The sequence below is a fragment of the Palaemon carinicauda genome, chromosome 39, assembly GCF_036898095.1.
Source record: "Palaemon carinicauda isolate YSFRI2023 chromosome 39, ASM3689809v2, whole genome shotgun sequence".
Classification (NCBI taxonomy): Eukaryota; Metazoa; Arthropoda; class Malacostraca; order Decapoda; family Palaemonidae; genus Palaemon; species Palaemon carinicauda.
The window spans coordinates 5058955-5073954 of record NC_090763.1 but is presented as its reverse complement, the minus strand read 5'-3'; the positions used below and the strand labels follow the sequence as shown (position 1 = coordinate 5073954).

Sequence of the window (15000 nt, the reverse complement as noted above, 5' to 3'; positions counted from 1 at the left end):
CTACCTCCAAGGGAACTCAAGTTTTATTAACTACCAAAGATAACTCGTGAACTGCTTTAAGTTATAGAGATAGCTATGCGGAATACGATTCTTGAAAAAATAGTATCAACTTTCGATCCAGGGGGACGAGAGGAAAAAAGAAGGGCATTTTTTCTTTAGCCGGAGAAGGAGGGATGGAGGAGGAAGAGGGGGGAGGACGAGGAGGAGGGAAAGGAAAAGGAGGAGGAGTAAGAGTATTTGGAAAGGAAAGACGAGCATTGCCTGGAAGTGAAGGGGCCTGGAAAATCCTGCATATAAATAGACGGGGAACAGGTCGTTGTCATCATACCCGGTGTCTATCTCTGATCATCATGAAGCAAACTGTGTTGGTGAGTGCTCTAATGTAATCGAGACGTTCATTATCTGTTGTTGATATTTGTGAATTCTTATAATTTAAGTTTTGATCGTAAGGTCTAAATCTATTCGAACGGAGATTACATTGGAATTTTGGTTTTGCCATGGCCAATTGAAATGATTTAATGACAGGCTACATAGAATTTTTCTGTGTGAACAATGATGGAATTATTTGGAGTGTGGAATACAGGCATGTGTACTTACATAGCCATACACACACTGACGTATACATACACACATCTACATGTATATATGTTTATACACATCCACGCACACATACACACACACACACACATATATATATATATATATATATATATATATATATATATATATATATATATATACTGTATATATATATATATATATATATATATATATATATATATACAGTATATATACATATACACACACACACACATATATATATATATATATATATATATATATATATATATATATAAATATATACTTATATATATATAAATATATACTTATATATATATATATATATATATATATATATATATATATATATATATATATATATGTATGTATAAGTATGTATGTATATATATATATACATATATATATATGTGTATGTATATATATATATATATATATATATATATATATATATATATATATATATGTATATATATACACATATATATATATATATATATATATATATATATATATATATATATATAAGAATTTAAGTTAGAAATTTCTATATAAACAAATATAAATTACCAACCCTTTGCCATAATTCTAAGATAAACTTTCAGTCGTTAAACCGAGCTCTGTTTTTAAGCAACATTCTAAAATAGTTGTTAATTATCACGACCTTAATAATCATTGATTTGATCAATATTTTCTCATATTCTTTTTATCAGATTATAAATGATATACATTCATTTAATCAGAATCTTTTTATATTATTCATTGCAGTCTAATTGTGAGTTTTTAGGAGTTTCTTTCCAAATTAATTTATAGAGACCGCATTCTTTTTTTCTCTCTCTTTTTTTTACTTTGAAAAACCGTCTTACAGATGTTACCAAAATACCATTTAAATGCACCCTCTTTATCTCCAAAGTCATTATCTTTATCAGTGTTCACCTTTCAGAACTCTTAATACCAGTGACCTTTATCAATTTTTTTTTTCTGTTCGCAGATATTAGCAACTTTGCTGGTTGCAGCGAAATGTTCTCAACTCCAGAGCTACAGTTTGCCTAGTTCCGGTGGATCCTTCGGTTCCTCTGGAGGGGGATCCTTTGGTTCCTCTGGAGGGGGATCCTTTGGTTCTTCTGGAGGGGGATCCTTCGGTTCCTCTGGAGGGGGATCCTTTGGTTCTTCTGGAGGGGGATCCTTCGGTTCCTTTGGAGGGAGTTCAGGAGGAGGGTTTTCATCCTCTGGCTTTAGTAGCGGCGGAGGCTCATTCTCTTCCGGCTTCAGCAGTGGAGGAGGAGGTTTCACATCCTCCGGATTTGGAGGTGGTGGATCCTTCTCTGGACACGGATCCATCTCGTGCGGTGACGGGCAGGTCGCCCACGCAGGAAGCTGTGTAACCCCTCAAGTGCAACGGAATGTTTACGTCTACACTGTCCCGGAGCAGCCACGACCTGTCGGTCCTCGGCCTAATATTCCACCACCGAGGGTCGAACATAACATTGTCTTCGTGCGTATTCCAGAGAACGCTGGCTCTCCGGATCCTATTGTGGTTCCTCCACCACAGCAGAAGAATATCGTTTATGTCCTCAGCAAGGGAGCCACAGCAGCTGGTCAAAAGGTCATCAACATCCCAGCACCACCCAAGAGCCAACCTGAAGTCTTCTTCGTCAACTATGGAGATGGTCAGAACCCAACTCTTCCAGGAGGAGTTGATCTTCAGACAGCTCTCAGCAGCGCCGTCCACCAAGGAGTTGGCCAGGTCATTGGAGGTGGATCTGGCGGTGGTTTCTCAGGTGGATCCATTGGTACTGGCGGTGGTTTCTCAGGTGGATCCATTGGTACTTCCGGTGGTTTCTCAGGTGGATCCATTGGTACTGGCGGTGGTTTCTCAGGTGGATCCATTGGTACTTCCGGTGGCTTCAGCGGAGGTTTTGGAGGCTCAGTCGGTGGGGGAAGCAGTTCTGGAGGATTTGGAGGCTCTGTTAGCAGTGGCGGCTTTGTAACTTCCAGTATTGGCTCATCTGCTCCCAGTGGTCTTTACACTACTCCTTGAACATGACTTAATTTTGCTCAAAATTGCGCCTAAATGAGAATTTATAAAGTCTTCTTTCCCTCTGTATATATTGTTTGAGATGAAATGTGAATGCCGAAAATAGTAAGATTGTTATAAGAATATGTTATGTATATGGCTAAAGTTTTTGCTCTTTGTCAAATAAAATATCCACGTTTTATGTAATTTATTATTCTTCACGTTATCTATCGTTTCGTCTTATTTTCTATTATTTATCTATGATTTTGGTTTTCAGATGAACTTGTAAAATTACCAAAGTTAAAAGAGAAACAAGGTATCCGGTATTCTGAATAAGCGAGCTACTTGACTATTCATGATGTTAACGAATAACATATGCCAATAAGGAAATCAATATAGTTGAGGGAATATAAATGGATACACATCAGGACAGAAGCTGATATCAGTCATGACTGATTAGTGATAGGAGAAGGCAAAAAAGAACTTACTGAAAAACAAAGCTAGAATATATTTGAAGGTATAAGTATGCTGAAGAATATTATAGATAATAATGTACTAGCATACGTACCATTAAGAAAGGTATTTCAGAACATCTACAAAAAAAAAAGCTTTTTTTTTTATAACATAAGTTACGATTTTTCTCGTCTCAATGAACAAACATTAGTGTCCCTTTAAACCTTGTAAATAAAATTTTAACTAACCTCTTGATCTACTTCTTAAATATAGCTCATTAATGGATGAATTCTCAATCTGCAATTAGCCTTGACCACTTTTCAACAGCTGTTCAATGACAATGCTAAGTTTATGTGCAAGCAGAAGTCTTGTATCCATCAGTAGCTAATCAGGCAAATACACTAACAGCCAAGAAATCTTTGGAACTTTTAAATAAAACCAGTAACCATTAGAGTTTGTTTGAAAAATTTGATCCCTAAAAGATTTCATAAATCATTCAAGCAATGCCAGCAATTGTCTGTTTTAACAAAAACTCCTCTCGAAACAATCTGCAACACAGGAAAACCAGTCTTCTTCTAAGACAGTAAAAGTCAGGGACTTTTTCAGCCAAAGACTCTCCTCTTACAAAAAAAAAAAAAAAAAAAAAAAATCCAGAAATTATTCGATGTCAAAACTGAGGGTTATTTTTTTTTAATATGATTATAAGTTGATGAAGTTACTGAAACACTACAGACTTTTATTTAAATTTTATTGAAAAAATACCATACAAATCATACATTGGTACTTAAGAATGATATACATATATTTTGTCCAACATACACCTGATATTCATAAGCTAACTATTATATAATACAATAACTATTTCCTGACATAAAGGAATTTACTAGAATAATGATAGTTATATGTTTCATTTAAAAACATGACACATCTTAAATCATACAAAAATTATACATATTAAGCAAAGGGGAATGAATTCTTTTGAGATGCCCTATGCAAGACTTTCTACTGTGTAAATCTATTACATCATAAGTACTTCATAATTAATGTGGAAAGGGCTTTGATTATAGATACAAATTATGGTAATGATTTTTTCTTTGAGAGTGTCTGAACTTCTCTACCATTTTCTGATAATGGATAGATTCACTTTCCTCCTTAAGAAATATATTACTTTCTAGAGAAGAATAGATGAAAAAAAGTTCTCTAGCCAAAACCAAAAGTTTGACCTCAATAAACCAAGAGGCACCACCAAGAGAGAATGGCTTCTCAGCGTGCTGCCTGAAGCACTGCTTACCTTGTAACTGGTTATCCAGGTACAAGTTTATCAGAGTATTACCAGTTTCTTTTATATCATTTTCATTTCACTCTTTACTGCAATTACTTAGTGTCTTATTAAAGAGTTTCACAAATGCGAAGAGTTTAGCCATTCATACCTGAAGGAATCACACTAGATTTTCGCAGACTGAAGGCCTGTCAAGTCGCTACTTATGTTGCTCTTTTATATAATTTTCATTTCACTCATTACTGGGATAACTTTGTGTTTTATCAATTACTTTTTCGCAGTTAGAGTTAAAGAGTTTCACAAGTGCGCAGAGTTTAGACATTCATACCTAAAGGAATCACACTAGATTTTCGCAGACTGAAGGCCTGTCAAGTCACTACTCATGTTACTCTTTTATATCATTTTCCTTTCACTTATTACTGCGATTACTTTGTGTTTTGTCAAGGATTTTTTTGCAGCTAGAGTTAAAGAGTTTCACAAGTGCGTAGTTTAGATTTTCACAGACTAAAGGCGTGCCAAGTATCTACTCATATTGTTCACGTGTTCTTGTTGTGTATACTATCCTTTTCCCCTACTCTTTCGTTATTCGTCAACCGATCATCGTGAAGCTTAGTTTGTACATTCTATGGGTCAATATCTATCGATTCTCTAAGCTTTCTCTTAAAGTTTTATCTCAATAATTAGTAATGAATTAAAGGGCGAAAAATTATGAAATTTCAACAACGCTGTTAAGCTTCGGTTCAGCGTGAAATTCGGTAGGGAGGGTCTAGAAGAGAGTAATTATTGATTACTGAACAGAGAGCTGTGTTAGACCAATGATTATTAATTTATTAATTAATTGATATTTTTGGTTGATAAGTAATCAATTAGGAACAATAGACTCTCGAACTTCCCAGAAAATGTTCGTGTTTAGTGTCAAATAAAAAAGGTGGTTCAGGAGATTACAATGGTGCACTTAATTGATTGATTTTGATCTTTATTGACCAATAATTGACGATTAATTGAAGAAAACAACGGATTTTCAAAATTGACAGACATCGGTCGTGTTTGGTGTCAAAGGAAAGAGGAGAGACAGGGAAACACAATGGCGCAGTAGACAGAAGAGTAGTTACTAATTAACGATTAATTAATGATAACAATGGATTTTCAAAGTTAAAGTGGATAGTCGTCATGCTTGGTGTCAAAGGAAAAGGGGGGAGGGAAGGGGAATGAATATACAACGAACAGAATGGTTATTATCTTTAATGTTTAATTCACCACTAAATTTACAAATTATTCACTGCGTTTGCTGAAATGATCCAGGAATTCATTTACTGGAATCAATGCACAGAGATATCCGGTGAGCCTGGACGATCCCAATCCTGTTCAATATAGCAGTGTCCATTTCCTCTCATGAATCACAATACTGTAGACTTGAAAGGTATTGACGCTGCTTTCTTTTCCAGGTCGGGCACATGAAAACAGTTACACCTTCAGCCTGTAGTAGTTCATTTTAATTTTTCCCCTAAATGGAACCTTTCATATAATTCTTATTTCACTGAAGTATAAAAATGGAACTATAGCTGCTTCTTGGTAAATGAAATTCTTAAAAATTCTTGAGGTTCATTTGCTATGATGTTCTTCGAAAATACATCAATTTTCATGTTACTGGAGACAATTAAATATATTGTATGCATATATTCTTTTATTCATATTTTCTCTACCTCACTTAATTCACCCCTATTTTCACTCTTTTAATTATTATAATCAATCCTTTAGCCACAATTGCATAGAGTTTAACCAGATGGTTGAAGAAATATAAATAAATATACTTAAATCCTGACTTTCTTTTTTTACTATTTGATAAGAATCACTTCGTGCTTTGTATAAGAAATAATTTCTGACGACCATTAAAAGCAAACGACTATGAAGATTTCAAATTTTTCGTATCCAAAAGAGGCATCACACTTTCACTCAAAACAAATGCGATGATGCTACAGAACCAGTTGAAGCTCTCCTCCCCCTATCCCCAAACCATCTATTGTACACCAAGGTTCCTAATTTTTCCTCCTTTTCAATCTATCTACCAAATTACTATATATGAGACTTCATCCCAAAGGAGGTTCCGAAAGACTTTGCACTAAAAGCAAAACATTGCGACTCTTCATCTGCTTTTCCAATCCCAACGTAATTAGATACATTTGGATTAACTGTAGCGCCAGCATCTATAATAGATTGAATTTATTTTTAGTCTTCTTAGAGATACCCTGATGGGTGAAAACGATTTAAAACACTATAAGTCTTTAAAACCAAGAACATAATATAATACAAATTTCAACTCCTGAGATTTTATCTCTGATATATATATATATATATGTGTGTGTATATATATATATATATATATATATATATATATATATATATATATAGATATATATTTATATATATATATTTATATATATATATATATTTATATATATATATATATACTGTATATATATGTATATGTATATACATACATATATATATATATATATATATATATATATATATATAAATATGTATGTATATGTATATACATACATATATATATATATATATATATATATATATATATACATATACATATACATCTTAATTAAATGTAATAATTTCTTCGAAATTGAAGACGAATCTAATATTCTTAACATCAGCTATAATCTTCGACCCTAATTTGGAGAATTTTCTTCTAACTAATGTTTTAACAAAATTGTTGTAATTATGTATGATAATAGAATTATGAATATTAGTTAACCATCCTATAGGATATGTATTCAAAGCAAAATATTTGGTAAATCATCATTTTGCAAAATGTATTCTTAAAGCATAACTTTTGGCTAAATAATTCTAGCAGCAAATCATACCGAGTTATATATTTTTTTAAATATCCAAGACTTGAACTTATGACCTTCATTCCATCAGACTATTCTTAAAGATATCCAAGACTTGGACTTATGACTATCATTCCATCAGACTATTCTTAAAGATATTCAAGACTTGGACTTATGACCTTCATTCCATCAGACTATTCTTAAAAATATCCAAGACCTAGTCTTATGACCTTCATTCTATCAGATTACTATCGGCCAAACGCCAGTATGTTTGATGCACCAATAATCCACCATGTTGGAGGTTTCCAAATACCAGGGTGACCCAAGAGCGAATAAGGATATTGTGAAAATGAAGGTAGTAGGGAAAGGGTAATAAAAGGAAGGTATGGAGTGATTCAGAAAGCCAAACACCAGTAGGGATTTCTCTCGAACGGAGGAAAAAAGATAGGAAAGTCATCAATCTCGAGCCTTATTTAAGACCTTCTTCGTTGGGCGATCAACTGGCATTGTTAAGGTTTTGTAAGCATAGAGTATAATCCAAGAGCTTAATTGAGGTGTAGGATTTACAGTGATTATTAAAATAGACCTAAGCAGCAGTAGATGATCAATATTCATTAGTGAAAAAATCTGTTTAGGTTTGGCATTTAAGGGATATTTATGTTTCTGGACTTTTTCTGCTGGAATTGGAAAGACTAATGCAGGCAGCATTGACACAGTAGATCAAAAGTAATAAGCCCTGACATCCATCAATAAACTCCTTTTTAAAATACAGAAAAGTTTGAGTGAAAAGGAAATTTTAATCATAAACGTTGATTTCCGAACTTAATTACTTATCTCAAACGGAGAATATTGATCAGTTAATATTTCGATATGCATAATAGGAATAGGTTTAATATTAACATTATGAGTACCGAGAAGTTCACTCTAAATGTGTTTAGCAAAATGGCCTGTCAATGTTCAGATGCTTTCAAAATATTTCCTATTATTTTCTAAGGGTTGCGGTAGCCTATTAGAAACGTCCCTGCCTGGCGCTCGCCGGACTAGACTTCGAGTCCCTCTCAAACTCGATAGTTTCTTTAGTGGCTGCCACCTCACCATCCTTGTGAGTTGAGGTTGGGGGCGTTGGGGGATTCTAAAATCTACATGCTGAGTCCTCAGCATACATTGCTTGGTCCTCCTGGTCCTAGCTTGGTTGGAGAGGGGTCTTGGGTAATGTCACTGTCCCATTACTTTGCAACGGTTTATTTTGATTAGAAGACTCTCTCTCTCTCTCTCTCTCTCTCTCTCTCTCTCTCTCTCTCTCTCTCTCTCTCTCTCTCTCTCTCTCTCTCTCTTTTATGCAATTAAAGCTGGAACTTTTGAAAATGCTTTAGTAAAAGTTAGCTGATTATTTCAATGTTGACATTTCTCCATTTATCACAATATAATCATCCTCAAATTCAGTTTTAAATCGCAATAGTAATGTTTATAAAATACACATACACACACACACGCACTCACACACACACACACACACACACACACACATATATATATATATATATATATATATATATATATATTTATATATATACATATATATATATGTGTGTGTGTGTTTGTATGTGTACAAGTATATACTTATGTATATATACGGTAGATACCTAAGGAGTAACCAAACAAAAATTTATTAAAGCCAATTCAACAAATTGACTTCAGTCATGAAATGTTGATTTTGAAAATCAAAACCGACCTTTGATAGCAATGAAATGAAAGAACATTTCTCTCTTTTGTAGATAAATAATTCGCACATTCAAACTCAAATAACAACTTCTAGTCCTGACTTATCAGAATGACCAGCATATCTTCTGTAGCCTCAAGGGAAGAAGAAGAACCGGTTTGCGAAAATAATACGAACACGAAAATGAAGTCGAGGAAAGAGAATGTAAATTAGATAATAAGGCTATTATTCTCCTCTATCTACATCACTTTTCGTCTCCATCAAAAAAAAAAAAAGAAAAAAAAAAGTTTTGAAAGCTCAAATTTATTTTCATAACAAGACCTTGACAAGGACTTTGCGCTTGAATACATTTACCTCATAATTTACGAATAGATTTTATGGCGATTTTTATTTTATTATATACTCTTGCAAGTCATGGTTCAGGACATTGTACTTTGCTGATATACTATACTTTCTTACAAAGCAAATAGTTTATACTGTCTTTCCTTACTTTGATGATCAACCATTGAACATATATATATATATATATATATATATATATATATATATATATATATATACATATATATATATATATATATATATATATATATATATATATACTGTATATATAAGTATATATATACATATATATACATGTATGAATATGTATGTATATATAAACATATATATATATATATGTGTGTGTGTGTGTGTGTGTGTGTATGTATATAGATTTAAGTTTATAGGACGAAGAAAAAAAGTGGTCATCGACTTATATTCCCCCTATGGAGAAAATTAACACCTGACACGTAATGATAAACCAATTATGATTGGTTCATCATTTATGATTGAGAAAAAAAATTATGGGTAAAAAATTTAGTAGAATCCACGGGGCATTTCTGTGAACCTTTCACTTGATTATAATGATAACAGTAATATTGCCCAATATTTCCCCACCGATGTGGTGGCCGATGTGACATCATCCCTGACTGGTGAACGCCAGACTGGAGTTCGAGTTCCGCTAAAAATTGTTTTTTCATTGGTCGTTGCAGCCTCATTATCCTTGAGAGCTAAGGATGGGGCTTTGAAGGACCCTATAGGTCTATCTACTGAGTCATCAGCAGCCATTTCCTGCCCCTCCTTGGTCCTAGCTTGGGAGGAGAAGGGGCTTGGACACTGATCATATATATATATATATATATATATATATATATATATATATATATATATATATATATATATATATTTATATATATATGGTCAACCTCTAGGGCATTATCTTACTTGATAGGGCAATGTTACTGTCCTTTGCCTCTGCCATTCATGAGAAGCCTTTAAACCTTTCAACATGTGAACATAGATATAAAACGAGTCAAAGGAAAGGTAAAGGGAATAAAGGAAGGAGACGTGCGAAAGGACACCCAAGAGAGGAAGGATTACAGGAATCAGATGGGAAGAGAACAGAGAGAATGTCCGACTACAAAGTTAAAGGTGAAATATGTTTTCGATATAGAGTTGAGAATTAGTATATCAACTATTTTGTAAGAGTAGTATGATACTTTATTTCCACAGTATAATGAGAATTTATCTTAGGATTTAGGGAACTTGACGGGATGTTTATACCATTCGTAACTGAGGTGATAAGTGAAGGGTATTAACTTTTATGTTTTATGAAATACTTTATTGAATAAATAGTCGTAAATTTTGATCAAATGAAATTTTCCCCTATGATAATGATTATAAATTAACATTCAGATCATCTGTAATATACAAATAATAGAAAAAAAATATAATTTCAACTTTGATGCCATGCATGGTTCCATTTAAGGTGGAGTGTATAGACCACTTGGTGCAGATGAGCCACCTCCAGAAATAATGCTTCCACTGGAAGCTTCAAAGCCTCCAGAAATACTGCCACTGCTGGAGGAGCTGTCAAAACCTCCAGAGGAGGAGCCGCTAAAACTGCCGCCACTGCCAGTAGAAAAGCTACCTGAAATACTTCCTGTAATTCCACCTCCAATTCCACCATCAAATCCCCCAGCAATATTACCACCTCCAATTGACCCTCCTGATCCACCAGCTCCTGATCCTCCAGCTCCTGATCCCCCACCAATGACTTGGCCAACTCCTTGATGGACGGCGCTGTTGAGAGCTGTCTGAAGATCAACACCTCCTGGAAGAGTGGGGTTTTGACCATCTCCATAGTTGACGAAGAAGACTTCAGGTTCGCTCTTGGGTGGTGCTGGAACGTTGATGACCTTCTGACCACCTGCTGTAGTTCCCTTATTGAGGACATAAACAATATTCTTCTGCTGTGGTGGAGGAACTACAATAGGCTCTTGTCCAGGAGCATTTTCTGGAAGACGCACAAAAACTATGTTGTGTTGGACCTTTGGTGCTGGAATATCGGGCCGAGGGCCACTTTGTTGAGGCTGGGCAGGGACATTGTAGACGTAGACATTACGCTCAACTTGAGGAGTTACGCATCTTCCTCCGTGGGAGACCTGTCCATCACCACAGGAGACAGATCCCTGTCCAGAGGATGATCCCCCACTGCCAAATCCGGATGTGAAGCCAGAGGATACTGAACCTCCTCCAGAGACAAACCCAGATGATACTGAACCTCCTCCAGAGATAAAGCCAGAGGATACTGAACCTCCAACACCGCCAAATCCGGACGATACGAAACCTCCTCCAGAACCACCTCCAGAGACAAAGGATCCCCCATGAGATCCCCCTGTGGAGGATCCAAAGGACCCTCCTATTCCTCCACTAGAGGATCCACCAGGAGTAGGCAAACTATAGCCTTGTAGTGAGGATGCGTCTGCTGTCACCAGCACACACACGAAAATCTGAAAATAAGAAACACGAAATATAATATCTGTTATTAATTTTGCTATTTTTAACGCATTGGGGGCGGTCTATACTTTTTTTCTGATTAATACTTAAGTTTACTTTATTGCATTTCTGCTTAGGCTATGTCCAGGTGGTATAGTCTTGATATATTTGTTCATTTGGTCATATTTTGAAGCAATTTTATCCCACTAGAAATCTCAATGTAAAGAATTCAGATGAGGACTGAGGCAAAGGCAAATACAATTTTGATATTGTTTGTAGATGAAAGATTGAATATAAAGATTAAAAGACTGCTTTGATATTTCCAAAAAATACCATTGAGCATTTTCTATGACAAATGGCTACTGAATGAAATAAATCCAAATATGAGGAGAGTAAATGGGAATTGTGGTTCCATTTCTTCAGTGTTTAGGACAGCAATTATTTTTCTAATATTCCAAAAAATAAATTTCTAATATATATATGGTATGGTGGTAATTCGTCATGTAAAAAAGTAGCCCTACGTGTATGTAAAAAGAAAAAGTTATGTATTAACAATATTAATCGCCGGTACCATTGCATTTTAATATAAATAATAAAAGTTATGTTTCTGAAAATAAACATAACACCAGAAGGAAAAATATCTGATTAAATTATTTTTTATAAGGAGGCTTTACATTATAGTTTCACTTCTATACGAATAGGACTGTTATCAAATTTTAGTAAATTAAAATTGTCTTAAAACTTCGTTTTTCGCTTAATGCAAAAATTGTTATAATATTTTTCTTATGTCACAAGTTAGATATCATTGTTCAGTAGATATAAAAACTACTCTAACATATATTAAACGCCATTTTTCATTGAATGTTTCATGAAAAATAAACGAGCATCATTAAAGCTACTTTTAGCAAATATTTTGTTTTATGTATATATATAAATATATATATATATATATATATATATATATATATATAGATAGATAGATAGATAGATATATATATATATATATACATATACATATACATATACATATATATATATATATATATATATATATATATGTATATGTATATGTATATGTATATATATATATATATACATATACATATACATATACATATACATATACATATACATATATATATATATATATATATATATATATATATGCATATATATCTATATATACACATATATATAATATATATATATCATATGCAGATATTTGTATATGTACATATATATATATATATATATATATATATATATATATATATATTTATATATATATATAATATACATATATGTATGTATATATATATATATATATATATATATATAAAACAGCAACAAAACGACAGCAATAACAAAAGCAGCCGTTTCTAATCCACTGCAGACAAAGACCTCATAAATTGCATATTCACGACTGGGGTTTAGTCACTTTTTACTACCACGCTATCCAACTGCTGATTGGGGGAAGACCTTAGTCTAATCGCTTTAAACAAACCAACCTAGTATGGCTGGCCCTGACTAGTAAAGCTTTGCTAATCATGGGGATAAACAAAACCTCTCACCACGTTAACATATCGTCACTCAAAAAGGGATATTCAGTATACTTATTTGGAAGTGTGTGTTTATATACATATATATGTATGTATATATACATATGTTTATGTGTGTATATATATATATATATATATATATATATATATATATATATATATATATATATATATATGTGTGTGTGCGTGTGTGTGTGTGTGTGTGTGTACGTGTGTGTGTGTGTGTAAACATACCTGCAGTTCTGAATCTTTTCATAATTATATGATATTTTGATAGTAAAATTTACCAGAAACGTAACTGAATGTTATTAAACCGCTTAGAATTCCAATTTCAAATGAAATAATCATAATGTAGCTAAGAATTAAAATATCCAAATATTTTTAATATGCAAAAATTAATAAACATATTTTGAGGATTTATTTGTAAAAGGGGGCATAGAGTCTACTTTAGAATCTTGAATCATGAATTTTTCATCTCGTATAATTTGTAACACTTTCCAATGAGGTCAGAATATTCGTGAGAATCGGCTTTGGAAAGACTTTTACTCACCAACGCTGCTTGTTTCATGGCTGAGGAGAACACTCGAGCTCAGATAATGATGCAAATGCCACCTTTGATGGATATATATATACATACAGACATGCTCCTACATCCCTCCTCTCACTTCCACCAGATGTCCTTCTTTTCTCTTAAACTCCTCCTACTACTCCTCCCTTACCTCTACTCATCTCTTCCTCCTCCTGCTCCTTTTCTTAACTAATTGCCTCTTCACCTTGATTATATATTTTATTCTCAACAACTATTCTATCATTATTTTTCTATTATGGGATGACTTGTGGTTTTTTTTTTTTTTTTTTTTTTTTTTGGATTTTTCTTTTCTCGAAGGTTTCCTACATTTTGTACTTGAGTTTTGAAAAGTAATAATTACTTCGAGATGACACCTGACGGTGATTTCAACGATACACAGCTAGCTATCTAAGGGACTTATAACCCGCTTCCAACTGAGATTACAGATAATTATTATAAGTTTATATTACATTATTATATTATATAGAGCATTTATTAATTATGAAACTAATTATTCATATGCATCTACTAACATCATATAAACGAGCAGTTATTTAAAATAATTAATTAAAAAGCTGAACTTATCTTTCGTTGGGAAAGTTATTTAAATCTGTTAATTTCTAGAAAGGTGAAATTATATTCTACAACGGAGGATAAAGTAAAGTCCATCGAAGGATATATGAAGAGTCCATGTTAAGAATTATACTCATATCAATATATTGAGAAATATTGTGGGAGGGTCTACTGTTACATATTTATTTGTTAACAAACCGGTTTTACCAAAGAGTTTTTTCATTCAGTATTATATTGTATATATTTCATACACATACATACTTTATAAGTATATTCATTCTTATATTGTATGTCTATACACCAGACACATACACACACATACACACACACACACACACACACACATATGTATATATATATATATATATATATATATATATATATATATATATATATATATATATATATGTACATGTATATATGCATCTCCATGTATATACACATATATATAAATAGACACACACACACACGCACATATATATATATATATATATATATATATATATATATATATATATATATATATATATATATATATATATATATATATATATATATATATATACATATATATATATATGTA

General features: G+C 32.8%; 2 protein-coding genes across 2 annotated transcripts in view; one reads left to right on the top strand and one right to left on the bottom strand.

Moving 5' to 3' along the window:
• LOC137630932 (uncharacterized) overlaps positions 1 to 2620 on the top strand; it is a 31138-nt gene extending 28518 nt beyond the window's left edge. Inside the window, exons 5-6 of the mRNA XM_068362465.1 lie at positions 122 to 368; positions 1571 to 2620. Of these exons, the coding sequence (XP_068218566.1) occupies positions 122 to 368; positions 1571 to 2620 (1297 nt within the window). The remainder of the gene's footprint in view (positions 1 to 121; positions 369 to 1570) is intronic.
• A 7958-nt stretch (positions 2621 to 10578) lies between these two features.
• Positions 10579 to 13927, bottom strand: LOC137631465 (uncharacterized). The gene is made up of 2 exons (XM_068363226.1): positions 13827 to 13927; positions 10579 to 11731 (listed from the first exon to the last, which is right to left on the bottom strand). The coding sequence occupies exons 1-2, from the start codon at positions 13842 to 13844 to the stop codon at positions 10703 to 10705; spliced, it is 1047 nt and encodes a 348-aa protein (XP_068219327.1). The 5' UTR covers positions 13845 to 13927; the 3' UTR covers positions 10579 to 10702.
• Positions 13928 to 15000: the final 1073 nt, after the last annotated feature.